At 52.1% G+C, this 21,476-nt stretch overlaps 5 protein-coding genes across 5 annotated transcripts; 3 read left to right on the forward strand and 2 right to left on the reverse strand.

The window, feature by feature from the left end:
• Positions 1 to 10,138: 10,138 nt before the first annotated feature.
• On the reverse strand, positions 10,139 to 10,713 carry PG997_013076 (uncharacterized protein; the record flags this gene model as incomplete). Its single annotated transcript, XM_066817390.1, has 2 exons — positions 10,139 to 10,605; positions 10,671 to 10,713. The coding sequence occupies 2 exons, from the start codon at positions 10,711 to 10,713 to the stop codon at positions 10,139 to 10,141; spliced, it is 510 nt and encodes a 169-aa protein (XP_066663082.1).
• Positions 10,714 to 12,393: 1,680 nt separating this feature from the next.
• PG997_013077 (uncharacterized protein) lies at positions 12,394 to 14,133 on the forward strand (the record flags this gene model as incomplete). Its single annotated transcript, XM_066817391.1, is given in 4 exon segments — positions 12,394 to 12,436; positions 12,642 to 13,243; positions 13,260 to 13,652; positions 13,777 to 14,133. The coding sequence occupies 4 exon segments, from the start codon at positions 12,394 to 12,396 to the stop codon at positions 14,131 to 14,133; spliced, it is 1,395 nt and encodes a 464-aa protein (XP_066663083.1).
• Positions 14,134 to 15,152: 1,019 nt separating this feature from the next.
• PG997_013078 (L-threo-3-deoxy-hexulosonate aldolase) lies at positions 15,153 to 16,058 on the reverse strand (the record flags this gene model as incomplete). Its single annotated transcript, XM_066817392.1, has 1 exon — positions 15,153 to 16,058. One exon carries the CDS (start codon positions 16,056 to 16,058, stop codon positions 15,153 to 15,155), a length of 906 nt encoding a protein of 301 aa, XP_066663084.1.
• Positions 16,059 to 18,272: 2,214 nt separating this feature from the next.
• PG997_013079 (d-galacturonic acid reductase protein) lies at positions 18,273 to 19,733 on the forward strand (the record flags this gene model as incomplete). Its single annotated transcript, XM_066817393.1, has 4 exons — positions 18,273 to 18,338; positions 18,391 to 18,553; positions 18,613 to 19,300; positions 19,358 to 19,733. The coding sequence occupies 4 exons, from the start codon at positions 18,273 to 18,275 to the stop codon at positions 19,731 to 19,733; spliced, it is 1,293 nt and encodes a 430-aa protein (XP_066663085.1).
• A 684-nt stretch (positions 19,734 to 20,417) lies between these two features.
• On the forward strand, positions 20,418 to 20,935 carry PG997_013080 (60S ribosomal protein eL38). The gene is made up of 4 exons (XM_066817394.1): positions 20,418 to 20,472; positions 20,537 to 20,570; positions 20,653 to 20,787; positions 20,878 to 20,935. The coding sequence occupies exons 1-4, from the start codon at positions 20,443 to 20,445 to the stop codon at positions 20,931 to 20,933; spliced, it is 255 nt and encodes an 84-aa protein (XP_066663086.1). The 5' UTR covers positions 20,418 to 20,442; the 3' UTR covers positions 20,934 to 20,935.
• The last annotated feature ends 541 nt before the right edge of the window (positions 20,936 to 21,476 follow it).

A 21,476-nucleotide genomic window follows, 5' to 3' on the forward strand; every position in this document is an offset into this window, starting at 1 on the left:
ACACGCCTGTCCGAAGCCAACATGATGGCATGCTCCTCGTCTCGTAGGATGCGCGCGCAATGGGACGAGACAGCGGTATGCATCAAATCACCTACAGGCTATTCTCCGACTGCACATATATGAGGCAGTCTTTCTTGTCGTGGGAAGAAAGAGACGAGGCTCGAAGCCAGCCGGCAAGCCAGGTACGTCAGGCCAGGTACTCGCCCACTTCCCACAATGAGCGGGTGCCGTGGTGCGCGAGGTACCCGCAACAGAATCCCGCACCCTCTTTTCCCGCCCGATATCCAGGCTTGCACAGGATTGGTCGAGCCTGGACAAATGCCTGGATTTGCTGACCACGTCCATTTATGTAAAGAAATATGGAAAGTGGATAGAGAACAAGCGCGATGTTCAGAACGATGTCTGGCTCTTGGAACCCGCTCCGACTAATAAGCTCAACTCACCTCGGTACGACGGGGACAGCCTTGCCGTCTTCCCGTACACTCGCATCTGACCAAAGATGGTCCCTAAGTACAAGTTGGGATGTCCTTGCCTATCATCAAATTACCGGTAGAGAAAACATTGAAGGGAAGGGAGGAAAGAAGGGGGAAAAGGTAAGAGCGCGAACTTGCAATGGAATTGACTTTGGCCTCATTACAAGACCCCAAGGGGTTCCCTGCTTGCTGCCAGTCAAGTCGGGTGGAAAACCGAGGCAGAGGGCAATATCCCTTAGGGTGCACCCAAGTGCCGCTCCAGTTGCCAGCCCTCGCTACGTGAAGCGAGCAGCAGCAGCACACACACCTGCTCGCCTGCCTGCCTGCCTGCCTGCCTACATGTATGTCTTGGGGGTTGGATTAGACCCATTGGTCAGCTTCGACTCAGGACTAAAGTAGCAACATGACATTGGGATTCTTACTCGCCAGCCAGACTAGATTAGGGCATTCTATGTGTGCGGGCGAGGAACACACGTATCGAAAGTCCATCGTATGCCGACGGGTCACAAATGAGCTAGTCGTTGGAAATGAGGGATGTCCTTTCGATAGAGAGCACACTACTTTGCTAGTTTCGCCGCGTCTCTCGCCCGTCCGTAGTGCATGGAGTAGCGTGCGGCTTGCCTCTCAAGCAACGAGTGCGAACTGCATACTCTATTCACTCGCTGTACTACAAGTAGGTGCCAGATTCGGGCGTTGATGTGACCCATATTGATCCAATGACGACAACTTCTACTCCTAGCAATGGGCCAGCTACATAGGTACAGTAGATACAGGTATGTAGACAGACTCACGTGCAACAATACAGAACGGCCTGAACCTTGGACACAAGTGGTGATTTCCAGTCCTGGCATCTTGCTCCATTTCCCGGGTGCGGCTACCACTCCATACCAACTGAACGGCGACGGAATCTCAGAAAGTGGAGCGTAGGAATCTCAACCCACTTCCAAATCGTCGTCCGTGAGTAAAGGATCCATGGCATGGCGAGGGTGCTTGGGTGCTTGGGTGGTGGGCCACTTGATATCTGCCACTACTATCTTGCATCCCACTTTTCCAAAGATTGGTAACGAGCTCCGGGCTGATAAGCAAATCCAAAGCAACGACAACCGTTGACCTCAGTACCCGCCCGCCAGTGTCGAGGGACGGGTCTCTGCCCTTGCCATTCTCCTTCCCACCTCCGGCCTCTGGTTTCTACAGGCTACAGGGTAACAAGCCCAGACTACGATGTCGCATTGGCTCGTCTTATTTTAACACGTCACGTCAGGCCTGCTTGCCCACACGCCGTTACCCACATGCCCGCTGCTGCTCCAAGGCTTGAGCAAAGAGCCCAATAATAGCACATGCACATATACATACCATACTTTACATATACCTACATGTAGGTATGTACATGTATGCTGCTGGCTGGGCCAGGCAGATAGATTGTGATGCGTCTTGCAGGAAAATGCAGGACAGCCAGCACGCTGCAGAGCTTATGCGCTCGACCATGGACCAGAAGGAGGGTGCGTTGCATTCGGGGAACACAGGCTGAGCGCTACAACCACGGCCGCCTCAAGTTGAAAGGCTTCCATAAAAGCTTCCATCCCTTATCTATGGCCCCCCAGCTATCGTCTTCCATACAGCTCCCTTTCTGGGACCGCACCGAGCCCTATCAGTTGGTGACTGAGAGAGGAATTGACATGAAAGTTCGATATCAAAATCCATATACACACCTTCTTGGCAGCGAATCCCAGGATAGTATGATGAGAGTCTAATTACCACCGTCGGATGCTGGCACTGGATGTTGTCGTATTCAAAACGTCTGATATCTCTCTCTTGAAACAACATGCCATCCAATGTTGCTTGAATCCTCTCGGAGATTTTGGGGGACTTATCGGGCCGTGCCTCCAGTCCTTTGGGAAAAGTGACGAGTCCGAGCGAGCGTCTGAACCGCGCCAGCATGTAGGCGTACCAAACAAGAAATAAACCCTCCATTGTCATGTTATGTTATCTACGCAGGAGGTATGAATGGCATTGTTACGGCTCCATGCTGAAGACCCTCCAAGGTACTGAAGATGTAACAGCATGTCACAGCATGCCGGTGATGGGGACCCGTTCGGGTATTACCAGTCAGATCGACGTACCTGAAAGTGGTGGTCGGCCATGATTACAGCGCAGCAGTCAATGCTCATTTCATTTCTGGGATGTGCGCACCCGCTCCGAAGTCAAGCCCTCTGGTAACGACGCACGCTGAAAGCATTACGCGTGTGCATTTTCATCGTTATCCGCGTCAGTAACGGAACCAGGCTGACATCCAAGACCCAGTACCAAGTACTGCAAGACCAGACCCTCCCTGACGCTGCAAGCAACTGGGCCAATATGGACGTTTAGCCCGGTACGGCACGTCGCCGAAGCGCTGCTTATGCGCCACAGCAACTGGTTTACTCTGCCGTACGGAGGACACTGTCATCTTTCGTCAGAGCCCTGGATAAGTTTCGAGTAGCGGTCGGTGCCCTGGCCAAAAAGCGCGCTACCAACCACCAACCTCGGCATCTTGGAGATAGCGTGCGGCGTAAGACGCCCGCTGCATATACTACTGAGAATACCTCCCTCTCTAGCGTCTGTCTCCATCACGAAGGAAGCAGTCCCAGGGCGAGAAATTGCAATGGTGGCGCTGATGGGCCAGGCCAGCCCACACCAAACCAGCTTTAGGACCCCCGGAAGTGTGCCCAACTTTTGAAAATCTGGGGCAACACCACAAGGCCCAAGCAGGCACCCCCACCTTTCTTGCGGTATACCTCTACCTACCATCACTTTACAGCACGGCCCAACGCCGACGTTCGTGTTCTGCCAGTTCGGTAAGACGTTGGGGTGGCTTGACAGGACTCTGCTCAGGTTGCACGTCACTACCTAGTGCCTAGGTTGGGAACCACATACGTAGGAACTAACCTCAGGTCATCGCGGCGGAAACGTGGCGTTCCGAAGCTAACCCACTTACATAAGACGGTCCCTAGTATTTGCTATACTTTGCAGTAAATCATCACACGACACGCAAAGGGGCTTCGACGGGCAGCATCTGATCCAGTCGTCTCTTCCCCGCGTTTGAGGTCGTGGTGCCCTTCCCAGAGATCTGGGGTTGATGGCAGGCCTTGTCCGGGGGTACATCAGCCAACAAATCACAGGCGTCTTTATGACTAAAAGAAATGCAATCGACCTGGGAAGCATGCCTAGTCCAAAAAGACATAGGTCACGACGTCCCTGATGACGGCATTTGCCGGGGCTCAACGGACTGGTTGCTGTTCTTTCGCATCTTTCCGTTATGCTCTCAAAATGCCACACATTCTTTTTATTCCTTCTTCTCTGGACGTGCGGGATTTGGCATAACACAAACGCCTTGGCCGGGAGGGATGGCAGTGGCTTGAAAATCACACACTAGAAGGCCCGAAGAACTGCATCGAAAGAGGATCCCTAACCCCAGTTTGTGAGATGGCCTCAGCCTCTCCCGCCTCTTGCGAATGAACCAGATACTTGTATCAAGGTAAGGTAGTTGTCATTGGCTGCTGATTGGCAGGATGAGACCCCTGGAACAACTCTATCGACAATTACATCCCCATTGGTTGGTGTCCGTTCCATGGCCGACGCCCCCTCATCTCCGAGTTTCCCAGACGCCTCCCACCTCCTGGGACGCAAGTCATTAGTTGTTGCGGCGATCGTCGAGGAAGACGGCTCAAATTGCCGTCTCATGGGACTGATCGGCACCGAGAGCTGGTCCATCTGATCCGGATCTTGGCAACCCTTGAGATTTCCATCATGGGATCAGCGCGCAAGAACGCCTGGTGAACATAGCGCACCCAGCCTTGGCCATTGATGCGCCTTTACCGTGCAGCTGGTATTCTGGTTGTATCAACCGCTGTGCTGGTGCAAAGCAAGCGGTGGCGCATTTCAGGTAACAAAGTCGGAACAAAACAAAAGGTATGTGGTATGTACCTGTTGCGAAAGTACGTCGCCGAGGGAGGAACGAGTAAAGCATCGAGGTGTCATTCTGGCTTCTATAACCGCCAGCACCCTCCAGCAACACTCGCAAGATGCTTAAAATAAGAAGCTGGATGGTGGTGTGGGAAGCTATAGCATTCCACAGTCATTCAACTACAGCAACAGTAAGTACGGTGGTTGCAAGCGAAAGGGGATGGGCGAGCAGCGAGCAGCGAGATGATGGCTGGCTCACTCTCACAAACTATTGGAAACGGACAGTGCAGCCCGGTTTCCCTGAGCAACCCACCATGGTAAGGAGATGGCATCGATTGGGTAAACGTAATGAAGAACTGATGATTGGGATGTACCTCTTATGTACGTATCGTTCAACGGGCTACGTGACGATGAAGGTCGAAGCCGTAGCCGTAGCCATAGGCCCCTAGCACCTAGCATTTAGTACCTAGCACTTAGCACCTAGCACCTAGCACCTAGCGCCTGGGGAGGATCGATACTGACACTAACACACTAACCTAGCAAGCCACGGCTATCAACATTGAAGCTAAAAAGACTGGCAACGTTGCATATCTTGGCGCTGCTGGAAATAAGCAAACCACCAATGGGATTCTGCCGCCCCAGGATGGTGAGGTGGGGTGACGGTGATGGCAAGAGAGATGCATCCAACGCTCACCGAGGTATCCCAAGAGCACGCACGGTACTTTGCGAATATAACGGCGCATCGATCGTCGATGGCAGCCGCAGCAGAACAAGCGACGATGCTGGCAATTCAAGACAAGCCGCCAAAGCTGCAGCCAATTGCTTCAGTAGGACCACACGCCGTGGGATATGTTATGTACATCAACATCTTGCCTACTCGCTACAACAACTGCTTTATCTACCGCTGGAATGATAGACAATAGTCGCCTGACCGCTCAGACGAGTGCCCCCCACACATTGCAATTTACTCTACTGTGCTGTCTGTAGGATAAGCAGACAGGCAGACAGTTACACGACAGACAGCAGTCGATGATGCCGACTCTCACCCCCGCACCAGCAACATGACAGTACATGGCCAACCAATGCGAGCGGCGCGCCCACTGATTCAAATCGCCGACCGGCAGCGAACAGTATTCTGCGCGACTCGTATGGATGGCAATATATTGCCATGCCGCAGTTCTCTCGTGGGGATCCAACGAGCTGGCACGCGTATTAATAGCAAGGTAAGACGTGAGATATCACGTTCCAACCTTTACCTTCTCCTTCTTTACCTCTTCCTTGTTTGCGTGCCAGCCACGCAGCACGGCTCGTGGGAAGTCAATATATTCTGATACCACCACACGCTGCGGCGCGGCATCATGTCAGTCCTGTGCTGTTGCCCTCGAGCGAAGCAGGTCTTGAATGCTGGGCTTGGAAAAGCCCAGAAATAGCGAGACTAGCCATGTCTTACAGACATGTCATGCTCACCCCCAAAGCTCGAGGGAGAAAGCTACCGACGAGTACCAAAACTGCCGGGTCCCTCTCGAGCTTCTGCAGTATGGGCGCGGATGACCCCCTGGAATCTTAGTATTGCATTTGTTATCGCCATGGACTGACTGCCATGGCCGTGTCGAGGCACCTACATATCTTGTGTCATGCTGGTCTGCAAGCCTTGCAGAAAACGGCCTAAGGGTACATAGGATGTAGGCAGCTCACGATACGCGAACACGCCGCCAAGTGGTAGTTCCTACCTTTGATACTTGTCAGAATGGAGGGGTGGGTGGGAGACGTCTGTTTTCTGTTTCTCGGCCGCTGGGTGGTTTTGATAGCACTCGCCGTAGTCAGTGTGAGCTACTACTAGAAGAACAACAACAATGGTGGCATTGCTTGCTTCCTACCCGATTTCGTTGGGGAAATGCAACATGATCACATGTTGGAGCTCCATTCGCTTTTCGATATGGACCCTGGCCATTCACCCCCACGAGTTAGGATTGCTGTTCCCTTTTTGAGGAGGTACTCCGAGAGGGTGAAAAGGCGGGCGGGTTTCAGAGCCTCATGCCGATCCCGTACTACATGTTGTGTTTTTGAACATGTATTGGCTTGCTGCGAAATAATTGCTTTTCCCCTCGCGCCGTACCGAGGTAGATGCTGGCTGAGATCTGCTGCCTCCGTTTTCAGCTCTCACCTGTAGCGTTACACAGAGTATTGGGTCGATGCTGATGCCGAGTAGGACGCGTCCACTCGCTCTTTCTCTCACCGAAGGCTTATCCAGCCAGCTGCTTTTTCCGATCTAGTGCATCGTATATGCGGTTCTGTCCCAAAGCTGGCAATGCTACCGTAAGGGTGGTCGGTCCTCGGCGTGTTTACGAGGCACTCCCCTTCTTCTTCCAGAGTTCGGACGAAATTGCGTATAAGGTTGATCATATATTCGGTTATCGTGACTCGCATTAGGATCGGCCTGCGTTCTATCTAAGCCTCCTTGATTGCTGTACATCGAAGTGGGCTGGCCTAGGTGGAAGCTGGAAGTGAAGAAGATGTACGTGGTGGGGTTACATCGGCCGCCGAGACGGATTTGTATAGAGTTTCCAGGATACCACACCCCGTATGATCGGCGACAGGCTTTCTCTTGTCTCAATCGCTTTACCCCCTTAATGTGAGACCTTTCTTTTTGACAGAAATAGCACATGTCTCGAAGCAGATCCTGCGCAGGCTGTGGCGCAGTTGCCACGACGTGTGTATGCCATCCTACTAGAGTGGAAGGCAAGCCCGGCCAGGTTCAGATAGCAATGCTTTGGAAATTGCTACCGAGTATAGGAGACCATGTGCATGAACCAGTATAGTATACTCCATCACGAAAGAGGTGCATACCAACGCCGAGCTCACCCACGGGGCCGAGTGTGCCGCCGCTCAGGCCCCGGCAGCAGCGGTGTCAACACTTCACAGCTGGCCGATGACGTTGTATATCGTTCCTCAGATTACCGTCGGCGTGCTCCTGCAGGAAGAAAGGGACCCCTCGAGACAACAAGCCCAGATCGCTTCAAGAGGGTCCTTCGGGGGAGTAGGAGAGATCTTGGCGGGCATGCGCGCACACACGTAACCGCACGGAGAACCTGCCAAGTTCCCACCCAAGCTTCTGGTCCCGGAGCACGACACCACCACCACTGCCTGCTTCCCTGGCAAAGAGCAAGCAGGTACACAGCAGGTTGATCATGCACCACAGCATCCATGGGATTAGCCTCCGTGGTACGCGGGCAGACACTAAAAGCCTTTTGACACCTCATGCGTGTGTGTGTGCGTGTGTCAATTTTGACTTTCCTGTCTTTCAATTTCCTTGTAACACTTGACCGGAGAACAGTTCCTGATCCGTACAGCTAGCTGCGTATACGCTGCGGCTTGTCCAGCCTAAGGGGACCGGCGCCGTCGCATGATGAGCTCGCACATGTCTGCAAGATGCAGGCAATCAGTATCTCAGGAGAACGGGGGCGGCCAGAGAGGAACAAGGAGTTCCATTGCCATTGCGCGTTCCTACTTACTATACGCGTGACAGAACTAAACTCCGATCATGACCGGCGAGCCACATCGGAGTTGGTTCAATCATCGTGCTGAAGCCCCCGAGCGGACTGATACTTCGAAAGTACTTGTAGAGAAGAGGGGATACTGCCCTGGATGGCTGCGAGGGGGTCGATGTAGTAACACGGATAGGTTGTACGAACAGGCAAGTACGGATGATACGGCCCATGTTATTCATTTGACATTCAGGGGTTCACTAAGCAGTTTTTGAATCTCCTTTCATCAGAGAGGGTGATGGCATTGTGCTCTCTCGGGAAATATGACGCTCGTCGTGTTTATTGGGATGCTATCAGTATGACATTAGACATGTATGTGACCGACTTGACTTTCGTGGAGCTGTCGTTGGCCTATCTCCTCGATTTCGGTTTACCCATCCTGCATACTTCTTTCGCAATATTGGCAGTGGATTTCCCGATGTGTTGGCTACGGACTCGATTCAGATGGCGGACGCTCGAGGAGTCTGTTGCTTTCATTCAGAGCACTACTGAATAAGGGGGTTGATGTTCATCTGAGGATATCGCTTGGGCTAACTGCAAGGAGGAACCGCCGCAATTGCATATTGCATCTTACTTTATCGTTTCGTAAAACTAAGACCGTTGGTTCGATGCGGTGAACTAGGTGTGGTATCTCAACCCTACTAAGGGACCAGACCGGCAATATTTGATGGGCAGGTGATTTCCCTTGACGCGACTCAATTCGTCTTCGGCTGTGTGGGGAATATAGATTATACAGATAGTCGGCTTGACGATATACGCCTCTACATACGCATTGCGCAAAGTGACTTCCTTATGTCCGTCGAGGGATTCCATTGGGGTTTTAGCTTGCATCTACATGTTGATGTTCATAGCTGTGCTCATTAATAGACTCGGGAGTATTCAGGTAATAGTCTATCTACGATAACAGCAGCATTTGCGATCATATATAAAGGAGCCGTGGACGGTTTAAAGGGGTTAAGGGATCAAGTTTGCATTGGTTACGGGTTCGTGGTGTCTACAGTAGGATGAGTCCCTAAGGGGCACGATGTGTGCCATGTGTGAACTGACGCGTTGCCTGATGAGATACCTATTGGCGGGCCATTCGGACACAGAAGCCAGTCTACATGAAAATTTCCTCCTGGGGCCATCCCTCCCACTTGCAGGAGAAACGGGAGGCTGTGTATGGTTGCTGACCGGCTTCAGAATGTCAGAATCATGTTAACACAGCTCAGCTACCAGCCGTATCTGAATGCAGTATCATATGCTGTATTCCAGCGTTGATGATTGGAATCATAACTTACCCGTCAATCAAACCGAAGCCATGGCATCACTAAAGGAAACCTCCAACCATGGCCACTGCTGTTCTCAAAGTATGTACGCATACTTTATGCTGGATTCAACAAAGTTCTTTCTCCTGTCATCTGAAGCGGCGAATCTGGCCCTGATGTCACGAAGACAACTAAGGTAGGTCAGAAGGCCCATGTTGCAATAGGCGAGGTCTTCAAATGTAGCAGCAGCACGTGGCAAGTCCTCAGGTATACAGAGTCTGGAAGCTGCAAATTGTGAGCAAGTACCTGTAACAGGATACACATTGAAGCGTAATTCGACATACCGTCCTAAAAGGCAGCAGGTACCCTACGGCCTTCATAGAATAGGACCTGGAACAGGAGGATCGCATAAACACCTATTGCAGAGTATAGACCGGTTGTACATAACGTCCATACAGCACATGATACTCTGCATCGCTAGCAGGCAAGGGATACGGCCGATGTCGTGGATCACATGATAGAGGAAGCGGGATTGTCTGATGAATTGAAAAGCTGAATTTGGTATCAATTTCCTACGTCAACATAAAAGCCTAATCGCATCCGACCTCATAGCAAGGCCTAGATATAGGCATCAACTGCGCCCCAGAACACATGAAAGAATCCTGCATGTCTGAAAGACAAACCATGCTCCCTCATACCGATCCGTAACGGCCCCAAGATGTCCGTCATCGGTGTACCCCCCAAGAAAAAAGGACGCAATGAGTCCAGATCTATATCTTGGCCGTGGCAGTCCTAAACAGGGTAAATGAACATTCGTGTTTGGTGTTTTGTTTTTGTCGTTGTTATTTTCCTTTGCCCGCGTCATCGCTTTCGCCCCCCTCCGAGCATTGTCTGCAACTGGCCCCAAACAAGAATCGAGCGAAGACTTGACTTACGCCTTGGTCGCCAGCTCCTCCAGGATGGGCTTCTCAAGGGACTCGGGCTTGGTGGTGCTGGCCCAACGGTTCTTGACCTGGCCGTCGCGGCCGATGAGGAACTTCTCAAAGTTCCACTTGACGCGCTTGAGGCCCATGAGGCCGGGCTTCTCGTTCTTCATCCACTCGAAGAGCGGGTTGGCCTGGTCGCCGTTGACGTCGGTCTTGCCCATGATGGGGAAGCTGACGCCGTAGTTGACCTGGCAGAAGCTCTGGATGTCGTCGTCGGTGCCGGGCTCCTGGCTGCCGAACTGGTTGCAGGGGAAGCCCAGGATGACGAAGTCGTCGCCGTGCTTCTCCTTGATGTCCTTGTAGAGCTTCTCTAGGCCGGCGTATTGGGGCGTGAAGCCGCACTTGGAGGCGGTGTTCACTACCAGGACTACCTTGCCCTTGTACTCGGACAGGTCCACTTCATTGCCCTTCTCTGCACAGTGGGGAAGGCTGTTAGAGCGGTCACACGGCGGTTAGAAAGAGGTGGAGGGGACATACTGTCGGCGGGCTTGAAGTCGTAAAAGGTCGTTGCTGAGGCCATTTTGACTGGATTGAATGCTCTGGGCTGAGTGGTGGTGAAGCTGCGGTTGGTCGTCGAAGGCGCGCAAAGTGAAGATCTCACGATAGCAGAGGAAGTGGGGTAGATACGTAATGGAGTCAGAGAGCTGCTATTTGGGCGGACGGCGCCTTGTGGAGAGCTGCAAGTCAGTAATTGTCTGCCGGCAAGTTGCGCTCAGTGCGGAGTGTTCCGGGAGAGACGTACGAAGAGACCGAGACAGTGATCTTGCGGGTTGCATTAAGTGAGAGAGACTAGAAACAAGACGATGGCCTGCTAGCAGGCGGTCGGGTTTTGAGTAGGGTATTTATATCTTTTCTGGATGCTACATGTATTGCGAACAGCGTCCACGTGTGTGGAGTCGGGGGACCTAATGCTCGGTCGTCTGGAAAGCAATCCTCATCAAGTCAATTCAGTCAATCAATCAATCAACATAATCTAAAAAAGACCCGCGACCTAGACGATGCGGGCGAAACACTGGACACTCCCGCTTGTTCGTTAGAGTTTCGAAACATTTGCGGCAACGTGCGTGCGTGCGTGCGTGGGTTTCTTCCCTCGTTCGAGGTGTCAATGTGTCAATGTGTCAATGCTGCCAATCTCTGAGCTTTTCGACCTCGGCAGCCTTGCGATCCGAGTGCCAGCTTCGTCATGCAATGGCTGGAATGGTGAACTCGTCCAAGGGTAGGTCGGGTAGGCATGCCGCACCAGTCCGCATCCGAGGAAGCCCTGTGGACCTGAGACTGGTTCTGGACTGGATATTCCTCCAGGCCGCAGCTGGCAAGCTGAGAGCTGGTAGCGCAACCGGCTAACCTACCGACTGATCATCAAGGCCAAGACGAGGCAGAACCAGTTGACATTGACAGGGACAAGAGACATGATATCCGGAGAAGCCGTGTCCTTGTTGACAGCAGAGCAAGACTACCAGTATCAAAGTAGGAGAGCCTCCAAATCGATACAGACAGTCCTTAAGACATCGAGGCCCCGCCAATCGCAGCACAATCCATCGGCCCATCACCGCTATCGATGGGCCGACTCTCAGGGCTCTCTACCCCTCACCAACCATGTTCCTTATGTACGTAAAGTACCTGGAGTATGCGCTGCAGATGGCCGACCTGCGCTGCCGGACAGCAGACCATTCGAGCACTCGAGTATTCGACAAGGTAATTTGAGCTCGAGTTCCTGTCGTGTCGTGGGAAGTGAGTGTTCAATTCAGGCTACAGTAAATTAGAATGCATTGATTTCCCATACTTACCTGAATTAGTTATCATCATAAAGGCCACCTACTGAAGGTAAGCCTGTGTAGTCCAAGTTTGCTATCTACATCGAGATGTACATCTTCGCATCAATTGTAAGTAATAATAAATGTCCACCGAAAGACACCGACAAGACGCGCCAACCATTAACTCCGAATGATTTTAACAGCAACCACCACTCGGCGGATTCTGCAAATACACGTACACATCGTCAACATCCGCACCCGCATCCAGAAGAGGATCGCAATCAACTGCATGCATCGACTAATACCGGGCGTACAGTCTCATTTCGTCCCCGTGGATTCTGTTGGTAGTTGACATCGAGAAGAAGAGCTACTAGTCCCCAGCTGCTATATCGATATCGTGTACGCGTATATATACATACATCTTGTTACGCCTGCCCGTGCTGCCAATGGATCCGAACCCGCACCGTCCGCGGAACATCATCATAATAGGTAGGCCTCCTACAGGTATTTTACTTCATCTCAGACCGTCCACAAGCATCCTGCCTATACTATATAGCCCCATCTCGATGGAAACCTGATTCATTCACGCCCGACCTTGCGAATCAGGTGCAAGCCGCTTAGCATCAGTATCATGCACTAGCCCCTACTTGCTCCTAGCTACATACCCATTATTATCCAGTCTGACAGCCTGCAGGTGGAGGCATAGTAGGCTGCACCACGGCCTACTACCTCTCACGACACCCGTCCTTCAACCCAGCCTTCCACCGTATCACCCTACTGGAGGCAAGCTCAATCGCCGCCGGCGCATCGGGGAAAGCAGGCGGCTTACTGGGGCTATGGGCGTATCCCCAATCCATTGTTCCATTATCTTACCATCTGCATGCCGACCTTGCAGCAGAGCATGGCGGAGCTGAGCGGTGGGGATATCGCACCGTCGGCTGTGGTCAGGTGGCCGCCACGCTGAAGCACAAAGACCTCGATGGAACTCGTTGTCGGCAACAAAACGGCCACAGCAATGGGGCGCAACCAATCAACCGCAGCACAGACAGCCAAAGCGATAGTAATAGTCCCGTGCCAAAGTTGGAGAATAGCGATGGAATACTCGGTCCATTGCCCGGCGCTCGGCAGCCAGATAACGACCTGGGAAAGGAGTGGGAAAAGCTGCCCAAGCAAGACAAAGCCGCAACACAGCTGCTAACGAAATCAGTGTTGCCCACCGACCTGGACTGGGTCGACAGCAATTTGATCAAGGAGTATGCCGAGATGGGGCAGCCGGGCTTTACCGAGACAGCTCAGGTCCACCCCCTTTCAGTTCACCACCCAGATCGCGGCATTAGCCGAGGAGAAAGGTGTGGTCATCAGGACCAACGCCCGCGTCACGAAGATCTCGCTTACCCTGGGCAAGACCAACGTCGACAGCGTCCAGTATCATGACGGTGAATCTGGCAAGCTGAAAACCATCCACGGCGTCTCGGATGTCGTCGTTGCGGCCGGCCCGTGGTCCGGGAAGCTGATACCCAACGCGAAGATTGAGGGTCTGAGAGTGCACAGTGTCATATTTGGGGCAGATGTCAGCCCATATGCCGTTTTCACCAAGATTCACCTTCCAATAAACTGGGTGCCGCCTCATCGAGCGGCAAAGGGTCAAAAAAGAAGACATAAATGTGAGGTGGATCCGGAAATATATGCACGACCCGGCGGGGAGGTATACGCGTGTGGTAAGATCCCGACTTCTCAACCCTTGAAGTTGCACGCTCAACTCTGACCGGGAATCCTTTTCCGTCCTCGCCCATCCCTTGCATCGCAAAGCTAATTGAACAAAAGGCGAGCCAGATTCGACAATACCGTTGCCAGAGGCGGCAGACCAGGCTGAGTGTGACGAGGCGCAGTGTGACGATCTGATTTCCTACATCGGCACCGTCAGCTCGACGCTAGGGTCCGCCCCGATCTTGGCCAAACAATCCTGCTACATACCGCGACATATGAGGTTCGGCGAGGAGCGATCGCCCCTCGTAGGCGGTACTTCAGTGTCAGGTTTGTGGATAGCGGCCGGCCACACCTGCTGGGGCATCCAGAACGGGCCGGCCACGGGGAAGCTGATGAGCGAGTACATCTTCGATGGCGCGCCCAAAAGCGCCGACATCGACGATCTGGATCCTCGACAGTACAAGGTCGGGCTTTCTTGATACATGAGCTGCTAAATTATCAAACATAAGGGACATCGCTGCATAGTTCCCAGCTGTGAGGCATGCGCCGAGGACAAGTTATCGTTTGACCCCTGGGCTCGGTGAAGATCTAAGGGATACTTTCCAGGACCGGCCCGACCAACTGACAATCCACCAATGCTGCCATCGGACTGCTACCTAAGTCAAAGAGAACACTAGCCATGCCCATTTGGAACGGCGTATCTACATATTTATGCAGTTTTCCCAGACAACCCCGCAGCCAGGTTTCATGGCGCCTTTGGGCTGTATACCCACCATCCTTATTTTGACGACCCTGAAATGAGGAGACCGGGTAGGCTTGGGCCAATACAACGTCAGGCGAAGACTCAATTCCCCCTGTCCCAAATGAGGGGGCAATACCTGCTCCTGTCTTGTGCTGGAAATGACATATTGGAGTTTTTGAAGACCTCACCAGGGATCAAAGGCTGGAACGGAAATGGGCTTGCGAATATGGTAGAGGCGAATATGAATAGGGGGTACATTTTCCCCTTCCAAGAGGCCATATTAAACATAAATCTAGGCCACTGTAAGAATAGCGACCTCTCCCCTCTTCATACCTAAGGAAATGAGAAGTTGGTCATACAAGACCATATATAGTCAGAGGCAGGATGACAGGCATGCCACCAATGAATGAATGTCTTCCAATATTGCTGACACTGAAATGTAAAGACCTTTCTACCCCCTTCCACCTGCTCGGGAAACGACCCGTCCGATTGATTTTCGTTCCCATGATCGTCGTTATCCTCGTACGGTGATCATATGACTGGAATTCAATGTTCCATATATCATGTAAGCCACAAGCGCAGACTTGATGCATCATAATATACACAACAAGTGTGGGGTACGGAGCGTCCCCCGGAGCCACAAAGCGCTTAACCCCAGGTTCTCATTAAAACCCCGCATTGCCCAAAGGTGTGGTGGAACGACGTCACGGCTAAATAGGAACTGGTATCGAAGCCTGGCTCTATTACACGAGCTTCTCACAGCGACTTCTCGACTTCCATGACTTCTCGGATACCATCAGCGATGGCTGAGATGCGTGCCTGGTCAAGGCGCTTCAGCGGCCTTCGGGGGTATCCGCCGTAGCCAAAGTAGCTCTGGATGGCCTGCTTGGTGCCGGCAATGGCCGCCTTCGTCAGGAACCAATCGCCGCGCGACAGGACCTTCTGCAGCGCCACGGCCTCCTCGGCCTTGCCCTCCGCGTAGAGGTTCCACACCTTGACGCAGACCTTGGGCATCACGTTGGCGCCGCCGGCAATGATGCCGCTCCCTCCCGAGACCAGAGTTTGCACGGTGAAGTCGCACATGCCGCCAAAGGCCATGTACCCGCTGCCTTCCGAGCCAGGCGTCTTTGCGTTGGTAGCCAGAGCCACGCGCGTCAGCTTGCCGGTGTTTCCGCAAGTGAACTTGGTTCCAACAATATTGGGGTGCTTTGCAAGCTTGATGAGCAGGTCCGAGTCCATATCAATGCCGGCAACCGCGCCGGGGTAATTGTAGAGGACCAGGGGCAACGGGCTGCCGTCTGCCACGGCAAGGAAGTAACCTTCAATGGCCTCCTCGTCCATCAGACCACGGAAATAGCTTGGAGGCAGCAGGAGTACGTAGTCAGCGCCAGCCTTTTCTCCCTCTTTGCTTAGTTCGATGGTTCCCTTGACGCTGCCTTCAGTAGCGCCGAGTATGATGGGGGTGGAAGAGAAGCCAGCGGCATCGAGAGCTTCTCGAGTAGCGCGGGTGACTGCCAGTTTCTCCTCACACGTACAATGAGCGGCCTCGCCATTGGAACCCATCGTGACAAGCCCAGCGAGACCGTCCTTGGCGAGCCGCTCCGCATGCTTCTTGATGATGGGTATATCCAGCTCCTCGGTTTCAGCATCGAAGAAAGTCATGGTTGGCGCATAGATGCCACATGGCAGCGGCCTGCGTGTGGTTGTGTTACCATTGCTTACAGCCATGATGGGTTTTGGCTGGGGATTTGAAATAGGAGATAGCAGGAACGGCCCGAGTAATGAACACCAGGGTTTGTAGGAGGAATTATGAAGAAGAGGCAAGACGAGAGTGTACTGGAGAGGGAAAGGTACAACAACGGGGCGAAAGAATAGGGGACAAAGGATGACCCAGCATACTACTTATATAGTATCCCTAACTGGAGTGCAGCTTACCGAATAAAACTTGCTTCTCATAACTTAATGTTTACTGCCTACCTTGAAGATTTGCAGGGATGGTCAGGGTCAGACAAGTGTACATAGGTAGTGTGATCAAACCGAGCTGTATCACTTGCTCGTAGTGACATTGGTCCGAGAATGGAGGCCACCTAACTGCAGTTTGGCCATAAGAGAGCCAAAGAAACGGATCCGGGTGGGCATAAGTGAGAAACCGGTCATTGCCGTGGTCGTGTGTTGTGCGAGTAAGTTTCCTGTGTGCATTAAGCTAGTGCGTAAGGGTGAACAATAATATAGCTTGCGCCGTAGGTTGGATACTTAGAGCAATGATGGATATGCATATATCCCAACATCATTGGTGGGCAGTTAATGGCGCATTCTCAGCAGGTATCCAAATTTTGACAACGAGCGTGTCGGGTGCCGGTGAAGATAGCCCTCCAAATCTGACCTTTGATACCATACTTATGTTTTTGGGAATCTACAGGATTCCATGAGGTCTCCTGACAAGGGCTGGCGGACAGTAAAGACCCCAGGAGGTGCAAGCCGAAGAGGTAAGAGCCCAGCAGGCATGATTGGCTGGGAAGTATGTGCATTCATGTTGGTCTAGGTAGATGCACGCAGCATGAGTAGGTACCGTAAGTAGCGTGGACAGGGGGTTCTGCACCAACGAGGAATAGGACAGATGAGAAGGAGCGTCGAGAGTTCTCCGAATGGCTAACATGTCCACTGCCTTTACTGTATCTCACCCACGTTGGACCAGGACACTTCAATGATTGTGCTAGATGCCGTCCTGGGTGCCGGTCGTTAGGTCGTTGGAGTGAAAGTCTGTTTGATTGCTCTGTAACTCTAGTCAGAGTAGATCGTGGCTATTGGACGACGGGTCTGCTTAGTCGAGTATTCCAGAGAAAGTGATGTGAGCCTGTGACCCCTCCTCCATCAGACAAAACCGGAGTGCTAGCAAGGAAAGTATGGAGAAACCACAAGTTGTGGTGGGCTGTTGTCCCATTGATCTTGGCAGACTCGGCAGGTAGCGCCTTCTCGGGGCGCGGAGTATTCATCGACTCGGCCAGAGACGTGGGAAGTAGGTACATGTAGACAGCCGGCCGGGAGAGAGCTCCATGTCCAGTGATTGTCTGACTACACGAGGTACCTTGGGGGATATGCCATCAATAGGAAGTAGATGGTCCTGGCGAGGATGCAGGCTGGGCAGGATATGGGGAAAGGGAGACTTGAACTTCATTGATCGCGATATGCCACAGGCAGTGTACTATTGCGTATTGGTGGAATAAAACCACCCGAGTTGTTCCGCCAATGAGAGAGCTTCAAAAGGCCCCAGAACACGCGGGGCATGTTGTGTCATCCATGGATTCCTCCACAACATTGCTGTGCGGGGCGGGGGCACCCCGACGACTGTCGCAAGTTGTCGAGAAATTGCTGTTCCTTCTCCGGAAGCTCTCCAACATATCATCAAGATGGCAAGAAAGACCGGGTATCTCAACATCGAGGAGAACATTTGAACATTTGTCCATACATATGTAGGTAAGTAGTTGTAGTGTGAGCCCAGCCTTGCCGCGAAGTACATATATTTCAAGGCGGAGAAGAGTTGATACCTGGTGAATGCTGGGCAGTCACGGTGTGCCACTGCAGGCCTGTACGTACCGCTACTACCCAGCATTGATGTATGTTGGCCCCTCACGGTTTTTCCGGCACCAAGATTGATCAAAGTAGATAGGAACTGTTGGTACTATATACATAGTTTAGACACTCTCAAATGTTGTACAACAATTTTGAACGTTTTTGACAATATATACGCAAGTAGGTTCGCAATTCTCCCCGACAAGATCCAGTACCATCTGTGTCGTATCTTTATTTCCACATACTCTTCTCCCCCGAAGCAATACCCAGTCTACCAGACTTTGTTGCTGGAAACGTCTTGTGAATATGGCTGCCGAAGCGATCAAATCGGTCGTTCCGACCGGCTCGTCCAAGCCTTTGAACGTGCTTATGGTATGTTATACTTCATTGCGCCGGTTCAAATCCCCCCTTACGCAAATTGTAGGTCGGCACGGGCGAATACACAACGGGCTTTGTTGGTGGAGGAGCTTCCGGCTCAGACAAGAAAGTCGGCGTCGTAGGCCTCACACTCTTCGATCTCCGCCGGAGAGGCAAGGTCGGTAACTTGGGCATGGTTGGTACGAATGGTACCAAGTTTCCTGCTATTAGTAAGTTGGGGATCGATCATCTTTCCCAACGTGGAAGTTCTGAGCTCATCATATTTCAGGGCAACATCTTGAGACCAACATCAACAAGGTTTACAACAACCTGGACTGCTCCTTTGACTCCTATCCAGCCAATGGGGTCAAAGACCCCGATGCCTACAAGTCAGCTATAGATGGCTTGAAGCGTGGAGATGCAATCACCATCTTTACCCCAGATACCACCCACTTTCCCATTGCTCTATATGCCGTGGAGAGGGGCATTCATGTGATGATCACAAAACCTGCAGTCAAGACGTTGGAACACCATGTCCAACTCATCGAGGCAGCAAAGAAGAACAATGTCTTCGTCTACATCGAACATCACAAGCGGTACGACCCGGCCTATGCCGATGCCCGCTACAAGGCTCAGAAGTTGGGCGACTTCAACTACTTTTACAGTTACATGTCTCAGCCCAAGTCGCAACTGGAAACATTCAAGGCGTGGGCAGGTATCGACTCGGACATTTCCTACTATCTCAACAGCCACCATGTTGACATCTGCGATTCCATGGTGACCCAACAGGGGTTTGTCCCTGTCAAGGTCTCCGCCTCGGCAGCCAAAGGCATCGCAACCAGCCTCGGCTGTGATCCTGCGACTGAAGACACAATTACTGTCATGGTGACATGGCAAAAGCAGGATGACCCACGCAAAATTGCTACAGGAGTCTACACAGCTTCATGGACCGCTCCGCAAAAGGCTGGCGTCCATAGGTAAGTTGCGATAATCGCTACCTGGCCACTAAATGTACCTGGTCTGACTCTCTACAGTAACCAATACTTTCACTACATGGCTTCAGGGGGAGAAGTCAGAATCAACCAAGCCAAGCGCGGCTATGACGTTGCGGATGACTCGGCTGGCCAGCTTCAGTGGTTCAACCCCTTCTATATGAAGTATGCGCCGGATGAGGAGGGCAACTTCAACGGCCAGACGGGTTACGGCTACATATCCTTCGAGAAGTTCGTGGATGCCTGTAATTCTTTGAACTCGGGCGCCATCAAGCTCGAGGAGCTGGACGCCCGACCGCTGCCAACTTTGAAGAACACAATCGCCACCACTGCAATATTGCATGCTGGACGAATGGCCATTGACGAGAGCCGTGAAGTCAAGATTGAGGTCAAGGATGGCGTCTGGAAATTGATCTAGAGCCGTTGGCGCGGGAGGAGCAGCATCTTCTATGCTAGTTGGTAGTGTGCTAGTGTAATAAGTTTGTCATATCCCCTTAAACGCCAAAGCGCTGCCCCCCTTGTTTTCCGTACAGTACTGATCAGCAGGCCGTGCAAAACGGAGCAAGGGTGATTTAGCCAATCAAAATTTACAACCAGCACGTCGGACCTTCTAAACGTAGTACCGATCGCACCCAATTTTCTTTGGTCCGTAGTATACGGAAAACAAGGGGGGGCAGCGTTTTGGCGTTTAAGGGGATACTAGAACCGCAGTATCTCTCGTATAGATGACTACCTATACTTCCCCAGACATAAGCTGACAGGTATGCATGAATGGCATCTAAGGATAGGATGTGTGATTCGCCACGAGAGCCTTCCCTTATGCATCAGGTGTTGCGAGACCCTTGCACCCCAAAGACGTGAACTATCACTGGTAGTTGGAGTGAGTGGGATAGATCATAGGGGAGGGGAAAGCGCTAGTAGTTCGTATCGATAAGAGCCCACGCTTGCCCTCCATGGTCAATTCTTAGAAGAAATGGCCCGTGCACTTATTATCTTCACCTTTTCGATAGGCCACAGAACAATTTCGACTTTTTTGTGAGACGAAATCGGGAAAAGTAGCACCGCCAAATCTTCGAGAATCCTCACACCACTACGCTTCGACGACCAACCCAGAAAATACCGCCAAGATGCCTCAGGAGATCGCCGATATCAAGCAGGTACGGCAAAATCGAATTGCATCCATATTTATGGAAATCTTTTTGCTGACAGTTTCCTGCACAGTTCATTGAGATCTGCCGCCGCAAGGATGCCACCTGTATGTCGAGCTCGACCCGAACATGATATGATCGCAATGGGAATTATGGACGAACGGTGGTGCTAACGAATGTTCGATCTAGCCGCGCGGATAAAGAAGAACAAGAAGGCTTCGCAGACCCAGACCAAGTTCAAGGTCCGCTGCAGCAAGCACCTCTACACTCTTGTTCTCAAGGACACCGACAAGGCCGAGAAGCTTAAGCAGTCCCTTCCCCCCAGTACGTTATCACCGTCATCCTCCACCCGTCACGGCTTTACTCATGGCGATTTTTCTTCTGGAGAAATTCGAATGCTAACTTGCCTTGCAGCTTTGCAAATTAAGGAGGTTGCGAAGAAGAACAAGAAGGGCAAGCACACCGCATAGAGCAACAATGGCATAACGAGGCTCGGGCGAACTGCATAGGATCTGGGGATGCGACACGGTGTTCACTGCTATTTGCGAGGCTACATTTTCATGATGGATCGTATCATTGCTCCCAATAGAGCAAGTCCGGTTACAGCAAATCCGGCGTCTAAGGAATACCTGGGAATTGAAGCTTGTTGGGCCACACCGGCAAAATAGCTGACGATTCATGCAACAAAAGGAAAAAGAAATCTCTAAACATTATGTGTTCTATTGCGACTTGGTGAAGCGTGCCCGTGGTTGAGCTCCTCGGAAGGTCACAAAAGATGCTGGGAGATGGTTTCCCGACCACATGCGGATGGTGCACGCCCAGAGAAAGAGGGCATCTACCTAGTGCCCGTGATCTCTCGGTGACTCGGATTCGCTTCGAGGTCATGCAGATGATGGTGATGTGCCGGCGGCATCTCCCTTTTGGTAAACTTTGTAATTGCAGTGAAATGCGCTTTGCCGAGGGCACCACGTTCGTATAGAGACGCAGCCAAACGACAGCCAATACTGTAGCAG

This window comes from Apiospora hydei (genome assembly GCF_038363865.1).
Source record: "Apiospora hydei strain CBS 114990 chromosome Unknown utg000009l_segment0_segment0, whole genome shotgun sequence".
NCBI lineage: Eukaryota > Fungi > Ascomycota > Sordariomycetes > Amphisphaeriales > Apiosporaceae > Apiospora > Apiospora hydei.

Bases quoted from the DNA above. Each gene is read 5' to 3' on its own strand.
- PG997_013080 (XM_066817394.1), top strand. From the start codon at position 20,443: ATGCCTCAGGAGATCGCCGATATCAAGCAG. The intron at 20,473-20,536 runs GTACGGCAAAAT...TTTCCTGCACAG, and splicing joins AGATCGCCGATATCAAGCAG to TTCATTGAGATCTGCCGCCG. The intron at 20,788-20,877 runs GTACGTTATCAC...CTTGCCTTGCAG, and splicing joins TAAGCAGTCCCTTCCCCCCA to CTTTGCAAATTAAGGAGGTT.